The sequence below is a fragment of the Thamnophis sirtalis genome, unplaced genomic scaffold, assembly GCF_051295495.1.
Source record: "Thamnophis sirtalis isolate CommonGarterSnake01/CBP01778 unplaced genomic scaffold, rThaSir2_p1.2 scaffold_13, whole genome shotgun sequence".
Taxonomy (NCBI): domain Eukaryota; kingdom Metazoa; phylum Chordata; class Lepidosauria; order Squamata; family Natricidae; genus Thamnophis; species Thamnophis sirtalis.
This window is the reverse complement of record NW_028261393.1, coordinates 45,118,499-45,136,886: the sequence shown is the minus strand read 5'-3', so window position 1 is coordinate 45,136,886 and position 18,388 is coordinate 45,118,499. Positions and strand designations below refer to the sequence as shown.

The window sequence follows — 18,388 nt, the reverse complement described above, 5'->3', positions numbered from 1 at the left end:
GAAAGGCTGGTCTTCAATCCAAAACCTTCCTGTCTTTAAAAGCTGCTTGCTAAAAGGTGAGAATGAATGATTTTATGTCTGGGATTACTTCTGAATGTCAGATCACACCCTGGAGAATGATGAGTAACGAAGAAGAAAAAGAAGGCATAGAGAATAAGAGGCTGGTTGGATTTACATATCACCTTAAGCTTTGCCTTGCTTTAACCACGGCATCAGCCAGAACCCAGAATGGAATGAAACGAACAGAATGGAACAGAATTGGAAGGGACCTTGGAGGTCTTCTAGTCCAGGGGTCACCAACCTTTCGGATCTCAGGGACCACTAAATTCATAATTTTAAATCCCGTGGACCACTAATATGATCTGTGTAATGACCGGCTGGGTGGGTGTGGCTAGGTGATCATGCGACTGCATGGGCGTGGCCTACTCGATGTCACTCATGTCGAGGGGCACCTCTCTGGCCCTTATTCACCCCTCCCCTCCCAGCCATATCAAATATTACGAGATAAAGTAGAATTAAGATATAATGTATAGATATAAATCTAAAATAAAAATATGGATAAAATAATACAATACAATACAATAGCAGAGTTGGAAGGGACCATGGAGGTCTTCTAGTCCAACTCCCTGCCTAGGCAGGAAATCCTATACCATTTCAGACAAATGGCTATTCAACATCTTCTTAAAGACTTCCACCGTTGGGGCATTCACAACTTCTGGAGGCAAACTGTTCCACTGATTGTTTTGTCAGGAAATTTCTCCTCAGTTCTAAGTTGCTTCTCTCCTTGATCAGTTTCCACCCATTGCTTCTTGTTCTACCCTCAGGTGCCTCGGAGAATAGTTTGACTCCCTCTTCTTTGTGGCAACCCCTGAGATATTGGAAGACTGCTATCATGTCTCCCCTAGTCCTTCTTTCTATTAGACATACCCAGTTCCTGCAACTGTTCTTCATGTTTTAGCCTCCAGTCCCCTAATCATCTCTATTGCTCTTCTCTGCACTCTTTCTAGAGGCTCCACATCTTTTCTACATTGTGGCAACCAAAACTGAATGCAGTACTCCACGTGTGGCCTTACCAAGCAGTATTTCTCAACCGTGGCTATTTTAATACAGGTGGAATTCAACTCCCAGAATTATTCTCCAGATAGCCTGGCCATGCTGGCTGTGGAATTCTGGCAATCAAAACTGGATGCAGTATTCCAAGTATGGCCTTACCAAGGCATTATAAAGAGGTATTAACACTTTACGTGATCTTGATTCTCTCTGTTTATGCAGTCTAAAACTGTGTTGGCTTTTTTGGCAGCTGCTGCACATGGCTGGCTCATATTTATATGATTGTCCACTAGGACTCCACTGTTATTACTGTTGAGCAAGGTACCACCTATACTGTACCTGTGCATTTCGTTTTTCTTGCCTAAATGAAGAACCTTACTCTTTTCACCATTGAATTTCATTTTATTAGATAGTGCCCAATGTTCAAGTTTGTCAAGATCCTTCTGTATCTTTAGCCTATCTTCTGGAGTGTTGGCTGTTGCTGCCAGCTTGGTATCATCTGCAAATTTGATGAGTTCCCCATTTATTCCCTCATCCAAATCATTGATGAAGATATTGAAGAGTACTGGGCCCAAAACAGAGCCTTGGGGTACTCCACTGCATACTTCCCTCCATGAAGATGCAGTTCCATTGAGGACTACACGTTGAGTGTGGCTGGTCAGCCAGTTACGAATCCATCTGGTGGTGATGCTGTCTAACCCACATTCTTCTACTTTATCAAGTAGTAGGTTATGGTCTACCTTATCAAATGCCTTACTGAAGTCCAAGTAAACTATATCGACGGCATTCCTCTGGTCCACTAATTTTGTCACATTATCAAAGAATGCAATAAGATTAGTCTGGCATGATCTGTTTTTAACAAACCCATGTTGGCTTTTGGCTATTACTTTGTTTGCTTCTAGGTGTTCACTAATTCGTTGCTTGATTATCTTTTCCAGAATCCTTCCTGGTATTGAGATCAGGCTGATAGGTCTGTAGTTTCCTGGATCTGTTTTTTTCCCTTTTTTGAAGATGGGAACCACATCAGCTCTTTCCTAGTCCTCTGGTAGTTCTTTGGTGCTCCAGGATCTCTGACAGATATAGTTCAGTGGTTAACACATCTGCCTAACATGTAATACAGCCCAGGTTCGAATCCCAGTAAGGGTATGGCTAGCTGATGAGAGCTAAATAGCTTGAAATAGATCTATACTAGTCTCCCTTTATTTATTTATCAGCACAAATACAACACAAATGTAACAAAGGCAACAGTAAAAATATTGGGTTTCTGTCTGGATTCTGTCTCTTGTGACGAGCTGATAGACAGAGAAAGGAAGCAGTAGGCTTCCTCCCATATTTGGGCCACACACACACACACACACACACACACACACACACACACACATATATATATTTGTTATATTTATGCTGATAAATAAATAAAGGGAGACTAGTATAGATCTATTTCAAGCTATTTAGCTCTCATCAGCTAGCCATACCCATGTTTGGGAATATATATATATACATACACACAAACACACACACAAGCAGAACCTCCATACTATAAAGCATACACACACACACACACACACACACACACATGCAGAACCTCCATACTATAAAGCAGTCTACCTCTAACGCAGCCGTTGGGGAAACAGTAGTAGGGAGGAATTGCTGAATTAAGTAACTACAGTTTGGGATGCCCATATGAAATGTTCTACGTCCTCCTATGAATTTGTTGGAATTGCTGAATTAAGTCTGCAAATCTTGCAATTTTAATCTAACGTTGATATGGATTCGGAGGAAGAGGGGAGATTAACTTTAAAAAAAGGCGCTCAAACTAAATGGACACAAAGACCTTTCGAACCGTCGCTCCGGCGGCAAGTTCGAAAAAAGAACTACACTCCCCACAATGCCCCGCGAAGGATTTTCCGGCCGCCGCTCCGCCTCGACTCGCTTCCGGTAGCGCTCGGCCGAGGCAGAGTCGTCACGTGACCGCGGCCGAAAATTTTTTTCCCCTCCCAAGATGGCGGACCACTTGCCTTCCGAGTTTGATGTGGTGGTCATAGGAACGGGTGAGGGAACTCGCGTGAATGTAACGTGCGAATGGCTGGGCGGGGTTAAGGGAAGCGTGTCCGAGGCTGGAGCAGAGGGCGAGATTGGCCAGGATCTTGGAAGCCTTTTGGAAGGGAAGGAAGCAGCTTTGGAAATAAATCGATCCTTTCCTGCATCGGGTGCAGCCCCCTAGGGGTTGGACTGCAATTACCATAATCCCCAGCCAAGTCCAGGTTTGGAAGAGGAGACGATGCCAGGCTAATGGGGGGTCGGTGCGCCGTTGAGAGAAAAAGGGGCAGGTGCTGGTGGCTTTTTGGTTCATTATTATTATTATTAATGTCCTGCTTTTTCTGTAGGCAAAGCATGTTCAATTTTTTTGGCTTTCCTGGATCTCATTGAATGAAGAGGAATTGTCTTGGGCCCTATATAATGTGTGTCTGTGTGCGTGCGTGTTTTTATAAATAAATATTTATCTAAATCTAACTTAACCTAACTCTATCTATCTCTCTCTCTCTCTCTCTCTCTCTCTCTCTCTCTCTCTCTCTCTCTCTCTCTCTCTATCTATCTATCTATCTATCTATCTATCATCTAATCCATCTATCATCCACCCATCATCAATCTATCTATCTATCTATCTATCTCTCTCTCTCTCTCTCTCTCTCTCTCTCTCTCTCTCTCTCTCTCTCTCTCTATCTATCTATCTAACTATCTATCTATCTATCTATCCCATCCATCATCCATCTATCCATCCATCCATCCATCCATCCATCCATCTATCATCCATCCATCATCTATCATCCATCCATCATCTATCATCCATCCATCATCTATTTATCTATCTAATTATCTGTCTGTCTATCTATCTATCTATCTATCTATCTATCTATCTATCTATCTATCTATCTATCTATCTATCTATCTATCTATCTATCTATCTATCTAATCCATTCATCATCCATCCATCCATCCATCCATCCATCTATCATCATTATCTATCTCTCTATCTATCTATTCCATCCATCATCTATCTATCTATCTATCTATCTATCTATCTATCTATCTATCTATCTATCTATCTATCTATCTATCTAATCCATTCATCATCCATCCATCCATCCATCCATCTATCATCATTATCTATCTCTCTATCTATCTATTCCATCCATCATCTATCTATCTATCTATCTATCTATCTATCTATCTATCTATCTATCTATCTATCTATCTATCCATCTATCATCCATCCATCATCTATCTATCTATCTATCTATCTATCTATCTATCTAATTACCTATCTATTCCATCCATCATCCATCCATCCATCCATCCATCCATCCATCCATCCATCCATCCATCCATCCATCCATCCATCCATCCATCCATCCATCCATCCATCCATCCATCCATCCATCTATCTATCTATCTATCTATCTATCTATCTATCCCCCCCTCTCTCTATCTAATCCATCCATCCATCCATCCATCCATCCATCTATCTAATCCATCCATCATCTATCATCTATCTATGAGCTATATCTGCCTGCCTGGCCTGCCTGCCTGTCTCTGTGTCTGTCTAATCTATCATCTATCTACAGACAGACAGACAGACAGACACAAACACACACACACAGTTGAAATGGACCTTGGAGGTCTTCTAGTCCAACCCGCTGCTCACTCAGGAAACCCAATACCATTTCAGACAATTGGTTGTCCAATCTCTTCTTGGGATTGGTCCAAAGTTTCTCAATTGCCTTCATGTCGATGGCAGAACTAAAACTAAATCATCTCTTCGTTTCTATCCTGGCACTTTTAACTGCTGTACCAAACTGGCTCTCCTTGCCTTCAAGTCAAGTCTTGAGGTCTGCTGACTGCCTGGACTAGTCCCTGCAATTTCCTTAACAACTTTATTTGGAAGTGTTTTGCCACTGTCTTCTAGAGATGAAGTTTCCTTCTGGCTCAAAGTCACCCAACTGGCTTTGTGCCTAAGGCAGGGCTAGAACTCAAAGCTTGGTACCTTAACCACTACACCAATCTGGCTCTGTTAGGCAGTATAATGTTGGAATGGGTGATTGGATTTGAGTTTGCTCATGGGACTAACAATACCTTCTGGGTATTTTTACTGGGGAGTGAAGAATTGGATGGATGCATTGGATGGATAAAACAAAGCCTCTCACAATTCAGAATCCTTAGTTTTCTTGTCCATTATGAGCCGAGGTGGCGCAGTGATTAGGGTGCAGTACTGCAGGCCACTTCAGCTGACTGTTATCTGCAGTTCAGCGGTTCAAATCTCACCGGCTCAAGGTTGACTCATCCTTCCATCCTTCCGAGGTGGGTGAAATGAGGACCCAGACTGTGGGGGCAATATGCTGACTCTGTAAACCGCTTAGAGGGGGCTGAAAGCCCTATGAAGCGGTATATAAGTCTAACTGCTATTGCCTTTTCTTTCTGTAACTGCGTTTAGTTCATTTGCTGCAATTGGTTTTCATGCTGGGTCTGAAAGCATTGCAGATACAAGTTCTTTTTATTTTATTTTAACATAGCTAATATGGATGCTGAATGCCTTAAGGATTTCAAGCCAGGTTATAATAAATCCATCAAATGCATGCAGTAAAGTGAAATAAAACTATTTTAAAATTAAAGGTATTTGCATTTCCAATTATTTATTTGTCCACACATTGTTGTTGTTTAAAAAAAATTAGTTCTATACTCTGTAGACTGTTCAGCGTGTAGTTCTTTGCAGACATTAATAGAAGCCAGACATATCATCCGGATGAATAATGCTATTATCAGTAGCTAGCCTGTGTATAGAAAAGCTGAGTTAAGAGTGCCTGACAAAAACTGTCTAACACATTAAGCTATGGTTTGTTTAACCAAATGTTATTGAACAAACCATGCCTGACTGAGGTCACGTAGTATTCTTCACTAAAATCAGCTAAAACATTTTGGTTTTACATGCTTTGTGAATGCAGATAATTGTGTTTCATTCAAACTTTAGTAAACCACTAGTGAAAATGGAATGCCTCGTTCACTCTCTCCTTTCTCAGGGACTATATTTATTTATTCCTAGGAATTTATTATTCTCTTCCTGCCCTAGCCCCTTCTCTTTAGCTACCTGCTTAGTTCTGAAGTGCTTGCGCTCATTTACATATTTATTTCCCCTTCATGAATATTAAAAATGGCAAATTTGTTAGGATCTGTCATGCATGAACATTATTGCCATTCTGAAAGTACCACGAGGTACTGTGATTGAGTTTCTTCATTGTTTTCTTTAACGATGGCTTCTTTAGTCTCAGTTGGATGGGTTTGTGTGTCACTCTAAATCGGGGTGTCAAATTTGATTTCATTGAGGGCTGCATCAGGGTTGTGTTTGACCTCGGGGCCCAGGGTGGGCGTGGCCAGCTCGACGTCACTCGTATCGGGACGCCTGTGGCGGCCTGCGCGCTCGCCCAGCAAAAATGGGCTTCTAAGCTCCGTTTTTGGCTGTGACAGCTTCCTGCAACCCTCTGCCAGCTAAAACTGAGCTCAGAGGGCTGCGGGCCCTCCATTTTTGCTGGCAGAGGCACTGCAGGCTGGTCCTTTGCTGTTTCCGGGACAGCCCCGTGGGCCAGATCTAAGCACCCCGTGGGCTGGATCTGGCCCTTGGGCCTTGAGTTTGACACCCCTGCTTTAAATCATAAATCACGAGGACTGATGTTTTACAGTGCAATAAGGAATGCGCACTATGGTTTAGCCCAATATAGCAACCCAGCCTATATGACTATGATTTTGAATATATTCAAAATGCATTCAGTAAGTTTCAAACGATAGCTGATGTTGGAATTCATTCCGGGTGTTTGTGTGCAGGGCAGTTTCTGCTGTCTGAAACACACATACACAGGGATGCAAAAACATCGCACCAGAAACATCTTTCTGGCCTAACGGTCATAACTCACTATGCAGCCTCATGTAACAAGAACTATGTGAGCCAGCTACTCCCACACAGGCCCTTTCTCCCCCCTATGCTGTGCTGTAACTTTCTATTCCCCCTCTCCCCCTCCCAATGCCATGCAGCTTGTAACCTTCTGCTCCCCCTTTGCCCACCCTTTGCCATGATGTGATTTTCTATTGGTTATTTTTGTAGAATACTGTGAACTTTTCATTAGTTTACTTGTACCATGTGTGATTATATATGCCTTTTGATACGCTCCTTTTTGATGACGCTGTAACTTAACTTTTTTCTAATAAAAGAGCCCTTCGATTATCATTCGAGGCTTTTGCTCATCCCAAGGAATTTCGTCTGGTGTTTTCCTTTTGATTAGGCAAGGACACATGAGCAGCCCACCAGTGTGGCGACAACGGCGCAACTGGTGACCCCGACCAGTGTGGCGACAACGCCGCAAGCTAAACTATGCGAAATATCTTTAAATTGTGCTGTAAGTTACAGCTGCCAGATGGGGACCACATCAGGGAATCTAGCATGCAAGATCAGGTAGACCTATTCTAAATTAGTCTGGGGGGAAAAAATGGCAAGGCTGAAGGTTAAGGAGATTAGCAGGTCCAGAAATCGTTTTTTGCTGTAAAAGCCTGTGTGTTCAACATTCAATTCAGATAAGAATTAGTTTCAATATGTGTTTATAGGGTGCTGTTCCTTATTTCAGTATATGGGTGTTTGTCATGAGCCAACTAATCGGCATCTGATTATTGACGTTTCAGTTAAAAAAACAAACTTCTGAACCTTAAATTTTGCTCTAAAGGTTCTGTTAGCTTAAGATCAGGAATCACTAGGTTCAAATTCTTACTTCATATATAAAGCTTATTAGGTGTCCTGAGTGAGGAAAACTACATAGACTTTCCCAAATACCTTCATTTGGAGGAGGGGAAACATTCTTGAATTCAGCTCAATTCCTAGTGACTCTCTTGACACAACCATCCAGTTATCTTGCCAAACTACAAAAATACAGAATTACCTTCCGGGATTCCCCGCCTCCCGGCCCCTGGAAATTTAGCCTACAACCCTAGTCCTGTAGTTCTTGGTAATCTCCAGGAATTTCGGAGTCTTGTCATCTGCACCTCCATAACTGTCTGGTTTGGCTCTGCAACCAAACAAGACAAACATAGACTTTGACGGATAATTAGAACTGCAGAAAAAACAATGGCTATTAACCTGCCTTCCATTGAGGACCTGCACACTGCACAAGTCAAAAAGAGGGCTGTGAAAACATCTATAGACCCCTCCTACTGTTTCAACTAGTACCCTCAAAACGACACTACAGGCCATTTCACACCGGAACAACTAGACACAAGGACAGTTTTTCTCCAAATCCCATCATTCTGCTTAACAACTAATTCCCACAACACTGTCAATAATTTACTAAGAATGTATTACTATCATCCTTCTCTTTCTTCCTAGTATCTATCTCTGCACACTTATGATTATAACCATGCTGCTTGTATCCTTCAATTTATATTGTTTTTATTGGTTTCCTAGTACGATTTGATAGCTTATTAGTAACCTTGACTATCACTAAGTGTTATCTTTTTATTCTTGATGAATGTATTATTCTCCTTATGTATACTGAGAGCATCTGCACCAAAGACAAATTCCTTGTCCAATCACACTTGTCCAATAAAGAATTCTGTTCTGTTCTATTCCCTATTCTATTCCAGTGTTTCTCAACCTTGGCAACTTGAAGATGTCCGGACTTCAACTCCCAGAATTCCCCAGCCAGCGAATGCTGGCTGGGGAATTCTGGGAGTTGAAGTCCAGACATCTTCAAGTTGCCAAGGTTGAGAAACACTGTTCTATTCTATTCCTAATCAATAGTGATACCTTTAGCTTTCTAGGCCAGTTATGGTCAGCCCTGGTTTTACTGAGATTCAGAATGGAGAGGATAAAAGCTGAATGAAAGAGAACCCTCGACTTCCTCTTAAATTTCTTGTGTTCCTGAGAGAAGAGCAGGACCAGGGAGGAAGTGACCTCACCTGGAACTCTGATCCGGTTGCCTTCTGTGAGACGTAGGATGGTTAGAGGAAGGGCAGAATGTAATCTGAGAGAACCGCCTGCTGCCAATTACCTCCACCAGACCGATTAGATCCCACAGATTAGGCCTCCTCCGAATTCCATCCACCGGCCAGTGTCGACTGGCGACTACCCGGAGGAGAGTCTTCTCTGTGGCTGCTCTGACCCTCTGGAACGAACTCCCCGTGGAGATTCGCACCCTCACCACCCTCCAGGCCTTCAGCATAGCCCTTAAAACCTGGCTGTTCCGACAGGCCTGGGGCTAAAGAACCGTTGCCCCCGCCTCGAATGGTATGATTGTTGTATGTTTTTAAATCATGTATTGTTTTTGTGTTGTTGTTAATTTGTCTGTATCCCCCCTTCCCTGGTTTGAGTTGTGAGCCGCCCTGAGTCCCCCTTCGGGGGGAAAGGGCAACATATAAATGAAATAAACATTCAAACATTCAAACATTAATCCAATGAATTGAGTGGCTTTATGCAGGAGCACAAAGAAGGCCAGGTTTTAGGAGAGCCTTGGTGGACTTGGAGAAGAGTCTGTTTCATGGATAAATGTGTTCATCGTAGCTGTTGGAAGAAATGTCCTTCTGGGTTCAGTTCCAAGTGGGGAGAAAGACACTGGAAACATGGTGGCTGTTTGGAAAGATGATTTTAATGGTGGACAGGGCCACCTGTCTTGAAGATGCTGGGTGAAGAAGAAAAAGGGAGGAGATGCTGAGAGTGCCTGAGATTTATGCCCACTTTTGAATTTGAGCTTGTATTCTGATTGGTTGTCAGACTTCCATAGGGCCATGCAGGGGCTGCCCCTGAGTTCCAAGCTTGGTTGACTCTACTGGGTGATGATGTAATGAAAGGGCTTTGGGATTCCTATTATAGCTCTGCCTGAAGGAGGTAGATCTTTGTTATGTAGAATAGACTGGCCCAGGCATTAATGGCCCATTGACAAGGGGGAGGTGGGCTGAGTTTTTGCCTCCCTTTTAGGGGAAATATTCTGCCCTTTTAATATTTCCTAAAATATTTCATTTTTCCAGGAGAGGGGTGGGCGCTAATGTCCTACATAGCCATCAAATTGTCAAAGCAGTTATTACTCCAGTTTGAATCAGAACGCCAGTTCAGATTTTGTGTTTCTAGTGGGGTTATTGGTTGTACAAAAACGGTTTTTTGAAAGGTAGATTACTGCTAGATGGCCTACGTTTTGCTGCAATTAAATTTGGAAAACATTAAAAAAAGAAGACAATTCCTTCATCCCTATTTTATCCAGAACTTGAGAGGATTTGTTAGAAATTGTGACCTCCGACTGCATCTTCTGATAACATTTCAAGTATTTTGCCAAGCTACGTGGATTCGGTAGGGTCTTTCCACCCAATGCCTGAGGCCAGTCACTTGTGGCTTAATAACAAATTATGATTGAAACACAGCGTAGTTCTGTTTGATATAAATCTCAGATTCAGTGCTGTTTTGAAATATGGACTGGGAATGGATCCAAATTTGATCCCGTGTTTTCATCTTTGGATCACAGTGTACCTCTCTGTTGTTCCTCCTAACTGGGATATTGTGCAAGTTAGCTGTTGCTTAACTTATACCCTACACTTTATCCCCACCTGAAAGATCTTTGTGGTTTCTGACTGTATGTCAAACTAAGTCTCTTCTCTCTGTTTTCTCCTCTAAAAAGTGTGTGTGTGTCTGTGTGTGTGTGTGTGTCTGTGTGTGTAAAACACCCAAAGCCCATTGTAAATTTTCTGGTTCCATGCAATTTTTCCCATTCTTTCTGTTTCTGATCTTCGCTAGTTATAAATAACACATGAAATGACTTTCAAGGTAGAAGGCAGGGACCCATTTTGAAATATTCTATAAAATAAACCGTGATTTATAGCTCCCTGTGATTTTGGCTGAAAGCGTTTGGGCTTCGCCCAGTCATCAGAGTCCTGTCAGAGGAAGCTGTTATTTATTGGTCGATATGCCAGGAATGGTGGTGATAGTACTTTATGTTTATCTTATGTAAGTATAATGTTAAGAAAAATCAATTCCAAATACTAATACGGTTTTTAAAATGTATCATGGCACACTAGCCAAACAGAGACACTGGGGCATCAGGAAAGCTAGTGCTTTTTTTAACCCCCTGCCTAGTTGTATTGCTTTGAATCTTTTCAGATGTAATCTTTTGCCAGTTCTTTGATATTTTCTGCCCCAATGTTTAATACTGAATTGGGCTTTTATCTAGCCCCCAGATTATCAATATCACTGATCACTTTCAGGGGTTTTCTAGCCAGAATTTGCACAAAACCCATGTGCCCAGCAGCTGTTACAGCACTCTATGTAAAGAAGCATTGTTTTGATAACATTGCCCCAGGATGTAACATTCACACCCTTTCTCCGTGCTAACAGTCACAACAGGGGGACCCATTTCAGTTCCCTCTTGTACTGTTAAATAACAGTATTTAGGATTCCCTGAGGTGGAGTGGAGTCTGGGGCATTGCATATCCGGAATCTTTGCAAAGGTTCAAATGAAGATTTATAGCACAAGGTACCGAGTGAGCTCCCATTACTTGTCCCAGCTTCTGCCAACCTAGCAGTTTGAAAACATGTAAAAATGCAAGTAGAAAAATAGGAACCACCCTTGGTGGGAAGGTAACAGCCTTCCGTGCACCTTCGGCGTTTAGTCTTGCCAGCCACATGACCAGGGAGACGTCTTTGGACAGCGCTGGCTCTTTGGCTTTGAAATGGAGATCAGCACTGCCCCCTAGAGTCGGGAATGACTAGCACACATGTCCGGGGGGGGGGGAATCTTTACCTTTACTAGTCCCATTTTGATGATGTGTCCACAACATGCTGCAGAATGGGGCTCTCCAACCTTGGCCACTTTAAGACTTGTGGATGTCAATTCCCAGAATTCCCCAGCCCGCCAGCGCTGGCTGAGGAATTCTGGGAGTTGAAGTCCACAAGTCTTAAAGTGGCCAAGAATGGAGGCTCCTGCTGTAGAACAAAGTGTATTTAGTGGAGGTCGAATTTCAGCACCTTGGATAGTTACATGTTTGCAACTTCCTGCAGCTATTCAGGCTTGGTTGGTAGTTAAAACTTTCCTATAACATGTCCAGTTGATTTCTTTTGGCATTTTCCGCAGAGACTTTTATTTTTTGCAATATATGTAACACACAACAGTCAGAGGTGCTTATAAACCACTTTCAGGCTTTTGTGATAAGCTGGCACCCATCCCTTCTTTCAGTTTACACATCACACTGAATCACAGTTTGGTTTAACTATAGGCAGTTGAATAGCCACAACATCTGGGACTCCATAAACATTAACCCCGGGGTGTCCAAACTTGGGAACTTTTAAGACTTGTGGACTTTAACTCCTAGAATTTCCCAGCCAGCCATGCTGGCTGGGGAATTCTAGGGAATTGAAGTCCACAAGTCTTAAAATTCCCAAATTTGGACACCCCTGCATTAACCGATGAATATGAAATTTTGCTCAGTGGAACTTTGCTTTAACGCAAGGATGAACAACATTTTTGGCAAAGTAAGCACATTTAGAGTTTTGAGGGTCTTTTGTTGGCATTCTCACAAGAAGATGTACCCAACTGCAAAGAAGACATTTATTACAAATAATAATAAACTATTCTTCTCCCTCCCTTTATTGGGTGCTTTCTAGCACCCTCCCAATTTCTCTTGGTCCTTTTGGGGAGATGGGTTAAGTAGATAGTCGAACATGCAAGTTATTAGCTGCAACCACACACAAGCATCCATTTTGTTTTCAAAGAAGCGGGTTGGATCTACACATGTATTTTCACATATCTCAATAATGCTAGGTTGATGCTTCTATTTAGAACAGATCCAGTCTTCATTCAAGTTGAATGAAGGGGACTTGGCGCCCATCTTTGCACATCAATCTTACTCATAGGTGGTTTACTTGTGGTTTGTTGATATAGCTACTTTTGGGTGAGTCCCCAACATATGAAACCAATGGCTCTCAACTTTTTCTTCACCCCAGACCCTCTTTAAATACCTTTTGTGCAGAGGTGGTATTCAACAGGTTCTGACCAGTTCTGGAGAACCGGTAGCAGAAATTTTGAGTCGTTGGGAGAACCAGTAAATACCACCTCTGATTGGCCCCATCCCCATCTATTCTCTGCCTCCCGAGTCCCAGCTAATCGGGAGGAAATGGGGATTTTGCAGTATCCTTCCCCTGGAGTGGAGAGGGAATGGGGATTTTACAGTATCCTTCCCCTGGAGTGGAGAGGGAATGGGGATTTTATAGTATCCTTCCCCTGGAGTGGAGAGGGAATGGGGATTTTACTGCATCCTTCCCCTGGAGTGGAGAGGGAATGGGGATTTTACTGTATCCTTCCCCTGAAGTGGAATGGGGATTTTACTGTATCCTTCCCTGAAGTGGAGAGGGAATGGGGATTTTACTGCATCCTTCCCCTGGAGTGGAGAGGGAATGGGGATTTTACTGTATCCTTCCCCTGGAGTGGAGAGGGAATGGGGATTTTACTGTATCCTTCCCCTGAAGTGGAATGGGGATTTTACTGCATCCTTCCCCTGAAGTGGAGAGGGAATGGGGATTTTACTGTATCCTTCCCCTGAAGTGGAGAGGGAATGGGGATTTTACTGTATCCTTCCCCTGGAGTGGAGAGGGAATGGGGATTTTACTGTATCCTTTCCCTGCCACGCCACCAAGCCACACCCACAGAACCGGTAGTAAAAAAAATTGAATCCCAGCACTGCTTTTGTGGCCACAGAACATGACCACGGACCCCCAAGACTTAACTCAAGATTTAAATCATAACATTTTTTCCTAGCCTTCGTGGACCTCCTCTGATGACATCGTGGCCTTCCAGGGGTCTGCGGAGCACTGGTTGAGAACCCCTGTCCTAAACCATAATTCAGAGTATACAAACCACAATGGTTGTTTACCAAATTTCCTTCCTTGAATCATTTGGAAATGATCCAAGAAAGTCACTTATAATCGGTTGAAAATAGTTTGATTCCTAGTGGTTTCATTCCCCCCCCCCCCCAATGCAACCTGCTGCATTCCAGCTATATTGAGAAAGGCTTGCTTAACACAAGAAAGTCCCTCACTGGGAAAGTTATATTTTTGAATAGATTTTTATGCAGTTTTGTAAATATAAATCACTCAGTTTTGGAGTTCGCACATTGAACTGGATAACTGGTTCCCCTCCCTTACTATTTAGGTTCTGACACCCTCTCTTCTCCTTGTCTCTTTCATTCCAGGAATTTATTTGTACTAAGGTGGATAATCTTTGAAATTCTAATTACAAGCCCGTATTCTACAACTTGATGCCTAACTGCCTCTGATCAATGTCTTTTCTTTCTTTTTTTCTTTTTCTACTGGGGAGCACTTCCCTTTTATTGCCTCCAGCAGTATTCCATATATTGCCTTTTATTGCTTCAGGTGATATTCTAGATATTGAATTCTGATGTATGAATTGTTTGAAGTTGTATCCTCTCCCAGTTAAAAGGATTAAGGACCGCTTACTGCCGTTTAGTTGCTCTGAATCCCAGTTTGTTAAAACAAAGGTTTTAGGCTTGCGGGTCTGCTTGTTTTATTTATGTATTTGCTATGGATTAATTGATCGATCGGTTGGTTTTCTTTAAACTTTAGCACATATATTTTGCCCTTCAAAACATAAAACATTAACGTACCCAAGCCCGTGATGGTGAACCGATGGCACATGTGCCACAGGTGGCACACGGAGCCGTACCTGCCAGCACATGAGCCTTCAGCTCCAGCACACATGTGTGCACCAGCCAGCTGATTTTCGGCCTTCTGGAGGGCTGGGGGAGGCCGTTTTTGCCCTCCCCAGGCTTCAAGAAAGCCTCCGGAGCCTGGGGAAGGCGAAAACAGCCTCCCCCCAGTCTCTCGGAGGCCCTCTGGAAGCTGGAAATGGATCATTTCCAAACTTCCTTTTGGCCCGTTGGGCCTGTTTTTCACCCTCCCCAGGGTCCGGAGGCTTTCCTGGAGCTTGGGGAGGGAGAAAATGGCCTGCCCTGGCTCCCTGGAGAAAATACCAAACTCAGCTGGGAGGTGAGTAATGCGGTGGGCACGAGAGGAGAGCGTGGGAGAGGTTGTGTGCGCATTTGCATGTGGGGGGGGGGCGCTTTGCATTATGGGTGCTGGCATACACGTGCTTGAAAGCGCACATGCCTCGCATTTTTGGCACCAAACAACAAAAAGTTTAGCCATCACTGCGCTAAGCCCATCGTCTAGAGCAGGGATGTCAAATTCAAGACCTGCGGTCCGGATCCGGCCTGTGGGGTGCTTAGATCTGGCCTACGGTGCTGCCCTGGAAACAGCGAAGGACCGGCACACTTTGCCTCTGTGGGCCCTCCCGGGCTCCGCTTTCGATGGCAGAGGGCTGCAGGATGTTGAGCTGGCCATGCCTACCCTGGCCACGCCCCTCCGGCGACGCCTACCCCAAGGTCAAACACAACCCTGATACTGCCCTCAATGAAATTGAGTTTGACACCCCTGATCTAGAGCAGCCTTTCTCAGCCTTGGCTGTTTTAATACAGGTGGAATTCAACTCCCAGAATTATTCTCCAGATAACCTGGCCATGCTGGCTGCGGAATTCTGGGACTTGGCAGTCCGCACATCTTAAAACGACTAAGGTTGAGAAACACTGATCTAGATCAAAGCTCACAATAGTGATACTGGGCGAATGAGAAAGGACAGAAAGCAATAATCCAATTACGATTTGCTTCTCTACAATTTGAGATATAAAAACGGATGTCTAGATATGAGAAACTCAAATCAGGAACTCTAGGAGCCTGATGAACGAGAATCCCTACCTGCCTGAGGAAGATCAAGGAAACAAGAACTGCAAGATTCCTTTTGGAAAGGAATCTCTCATAGAGAGGACCAATAAAGGAGAATATTTGTAGCTCGGGGTTGAAATGAGGGCTTAGTGGTGCTCTCTGAGCTTGCTTGTTTTCTTGCAGGTATTTCATTACTCAATCAAGGTAACATTAGTGCAGCGATGAGGCTACCTAGTTTGTCAGAGTTTGTTGCAAAAATCAAATCCAGAAAGCACACACAGATAACTGATTCAGCAGGATTCATTAACTTCTTTATATACATAATAATGCATGAGTAAATGTACAATACCAATAGTGGATTCGCCAACATGGTAGTAGTTACAGGCAAAACACAGGCAGAGGAGACATTCAGACTAGATTAGTTTTCTTGCACAGACTTAGAGCTACATAGGTAAACCACGCCCAGGCTCCTAGCCTTCTGGCATGGCTCTCAGTCACCAAATAGTTCCCATTGGCTGACCCAGTTGCCATGGCTATACATTGGCTGACCTTGTTACCATGTCCTATTCCAGCCAGTACCCAATGGCTGATCTGTTGCTGTGTCCTATTCCAGTTCATGAATATTCTGACATAGTTTGGGTAATTGCAAGAAAACAAGCAGGCTCAAAGAGCACCAAGAAGCTCTCATAGAAAGTAATAGAGAATAGACAATAACTCATCTGAAGATACAGTAGAACTACCTCCGTTAGTGTCAGAGAAGAATCAAATCATAATGGGTCATTTTTTTGGGGGGGGGAGGAGGGTGACACGGTCTTTCTTCAAAATGCATGGATCTTAAAATATTTTATCATAAATCATTTAATTAAAACCTTGTCTCTTTTATAGGCTTACCTGAGTCTATCATCGCGGCAGCTTGTGCAAGGAGCGGCCAGCAGGTTCTTCATGTGGATTCGTAAGTCCTTCCATCAATGTACATTGTGGCTATAGGCTCAGCTTTTCCCAACCTTGGGAACTTTGTGATGCGTGGGCTTTAACTCCCAGAAGTTGACGTGGAAGTCTAAACTACTTAAAAGTTCTCACATTTGGGAAATGCTGCTATGGGTCCTAACAACCGTTGACACCAAAGGCTGGCTTAATGGGGGAGGTCCTAACTTGATTCTTCCGGAGGGAAGATGGGGAGGGAAAAGGGAAGGGCCATAGGTTTGCCTTCACGGTTCTAAGGGTTGAGATAAATGTCTGGAGAATGTGACCAAAAACTCTTCCAAATCTCTCCTTATTGAACCAAGTTGGATTTTGATAGAGTCTAGTACAGGGGTGTTAAACTCGATTTCATCAGGGTTGTTTGACCTCAGTGGGCTGAGGTGGGCGTGGCCAGGGTGAGCATGGGCAGCCCAATGTCACTCATGTCTAGGGCACTTGTGGCGGCCTGGGCGCTTGTTGGCAGCCTGGGCACTCCACCAGCAAAAATGGGGTCCCGAGTTTCATTTTCGGCTTTCCTAGACCCCTCTCTCAGTGGAAACGGGAGCTTGGAAGAGCTGCTTCACTGGCAGACGCACCGTGGGCTGGTCCTTTGGTGTTTCCTGGGCGGCCCCATGGGCCAGATCTAAGTACCCTGCGGTCCGGATGCAGTCCGTGGGCCCTTGGTCTAGTACAGGGGTCGGCAATCTTAAGCACTCAAAGAGCCACAAAAGTCCTAACTGGAAGCCCCGCATTCAATTCTGGAGCTGACCAGAAATCTGGTTCCCCCTCACTAAATAGTCTCCTCCTAGCGCCGCATCCTTTTTTCTTTGCCCACCGGAAGTCTGGTTTCCCCCACCATAGAGTCTCCTCCTAGCGCTGCATCCTTTTTTCTCTGCCAACCGGAAGTCTGGTTTCCCCCAACATAGAGTCTTCTAGTGCCGCATCCTTTTTTCTCTGCCAGCTGGAAGTCTAGTTTCCCCCACCATAGAGTCTCCTCCTAGCGCCACATCCTTTTTTCTATGCCAACCGGAAGTCTGGTTTCCCCCACCATAGAGTCTCCTCCTAGCACCACATCCTTTTTTCTCTGCCAACCGGAAGTCTAGTTTCCCCCACCACAGAGTCTCCTCCTAGCGCCACATCCTTTTTTCTCTGCCAATTGGAAATCTGGTTTCCCCCACCAGGGAATTTCCTCCTAGCGCTGCATCTTTTTTTCTCTGCCAACCGGAAGTCTGTTTTCCCCCACCATAGAGTCTTCTAGTGCCGCATCCTTTTTTCTCTGCCAACCGGAAGTCTGGTTTCCCCCACCATAGAGTCTCCTCCTAGCACCGCATCCTTTTTTCTCTGCCAACTGGAAATCTGGTTTCCCCCACCAGAGAGTCTTCTCCTAGCGCCGCATCCTTTTTTCTCTGCCAACCAGAAGTCTAGTGTCATTCCCCCCCTCCCCCTAGAGTCTTCTCCTAGCATGGTGTACTTTTTCCTCTGCCTGCCCTAACTGAGAGCCCTATCAATTGTGGAGCCAATTGGTGACAGGGAGCCACAGCAGAGGGATGAAGAGCCACATGCAGCTCCAGA

The 18,388-nt window shown here is 44.0% G+C and overlaps 1 protein-coding gene across 1 annotated transcript in view; it reads left to right on the top strand.

Moving 5' to 3' along the window:
- The first annotated feature begins 2,999 nt into the window (after positions 1-2,999).
- Positions 3,000-18,388, top strand: part of CHM (CHM Rab escort protein) — a 79,780-nt gene continuing 64,391 nt past the window's right edge. Inside the window, exons 1-2 of the mRNA XM_087727162.1 lie at positions 3,000-3,101; positions 16,742-16,808. Of these exons, the coding sequence (XP_087583288.1) occupies positions 3,053-3,101; positions 16,742-16,808 (116 nt within the window). The 5' untranslated portion in view covers positions 3,000-3,052. The remainder of the gene's footprint in view (positions 3,102-16,741; positions 16,809-18,388) is intronic.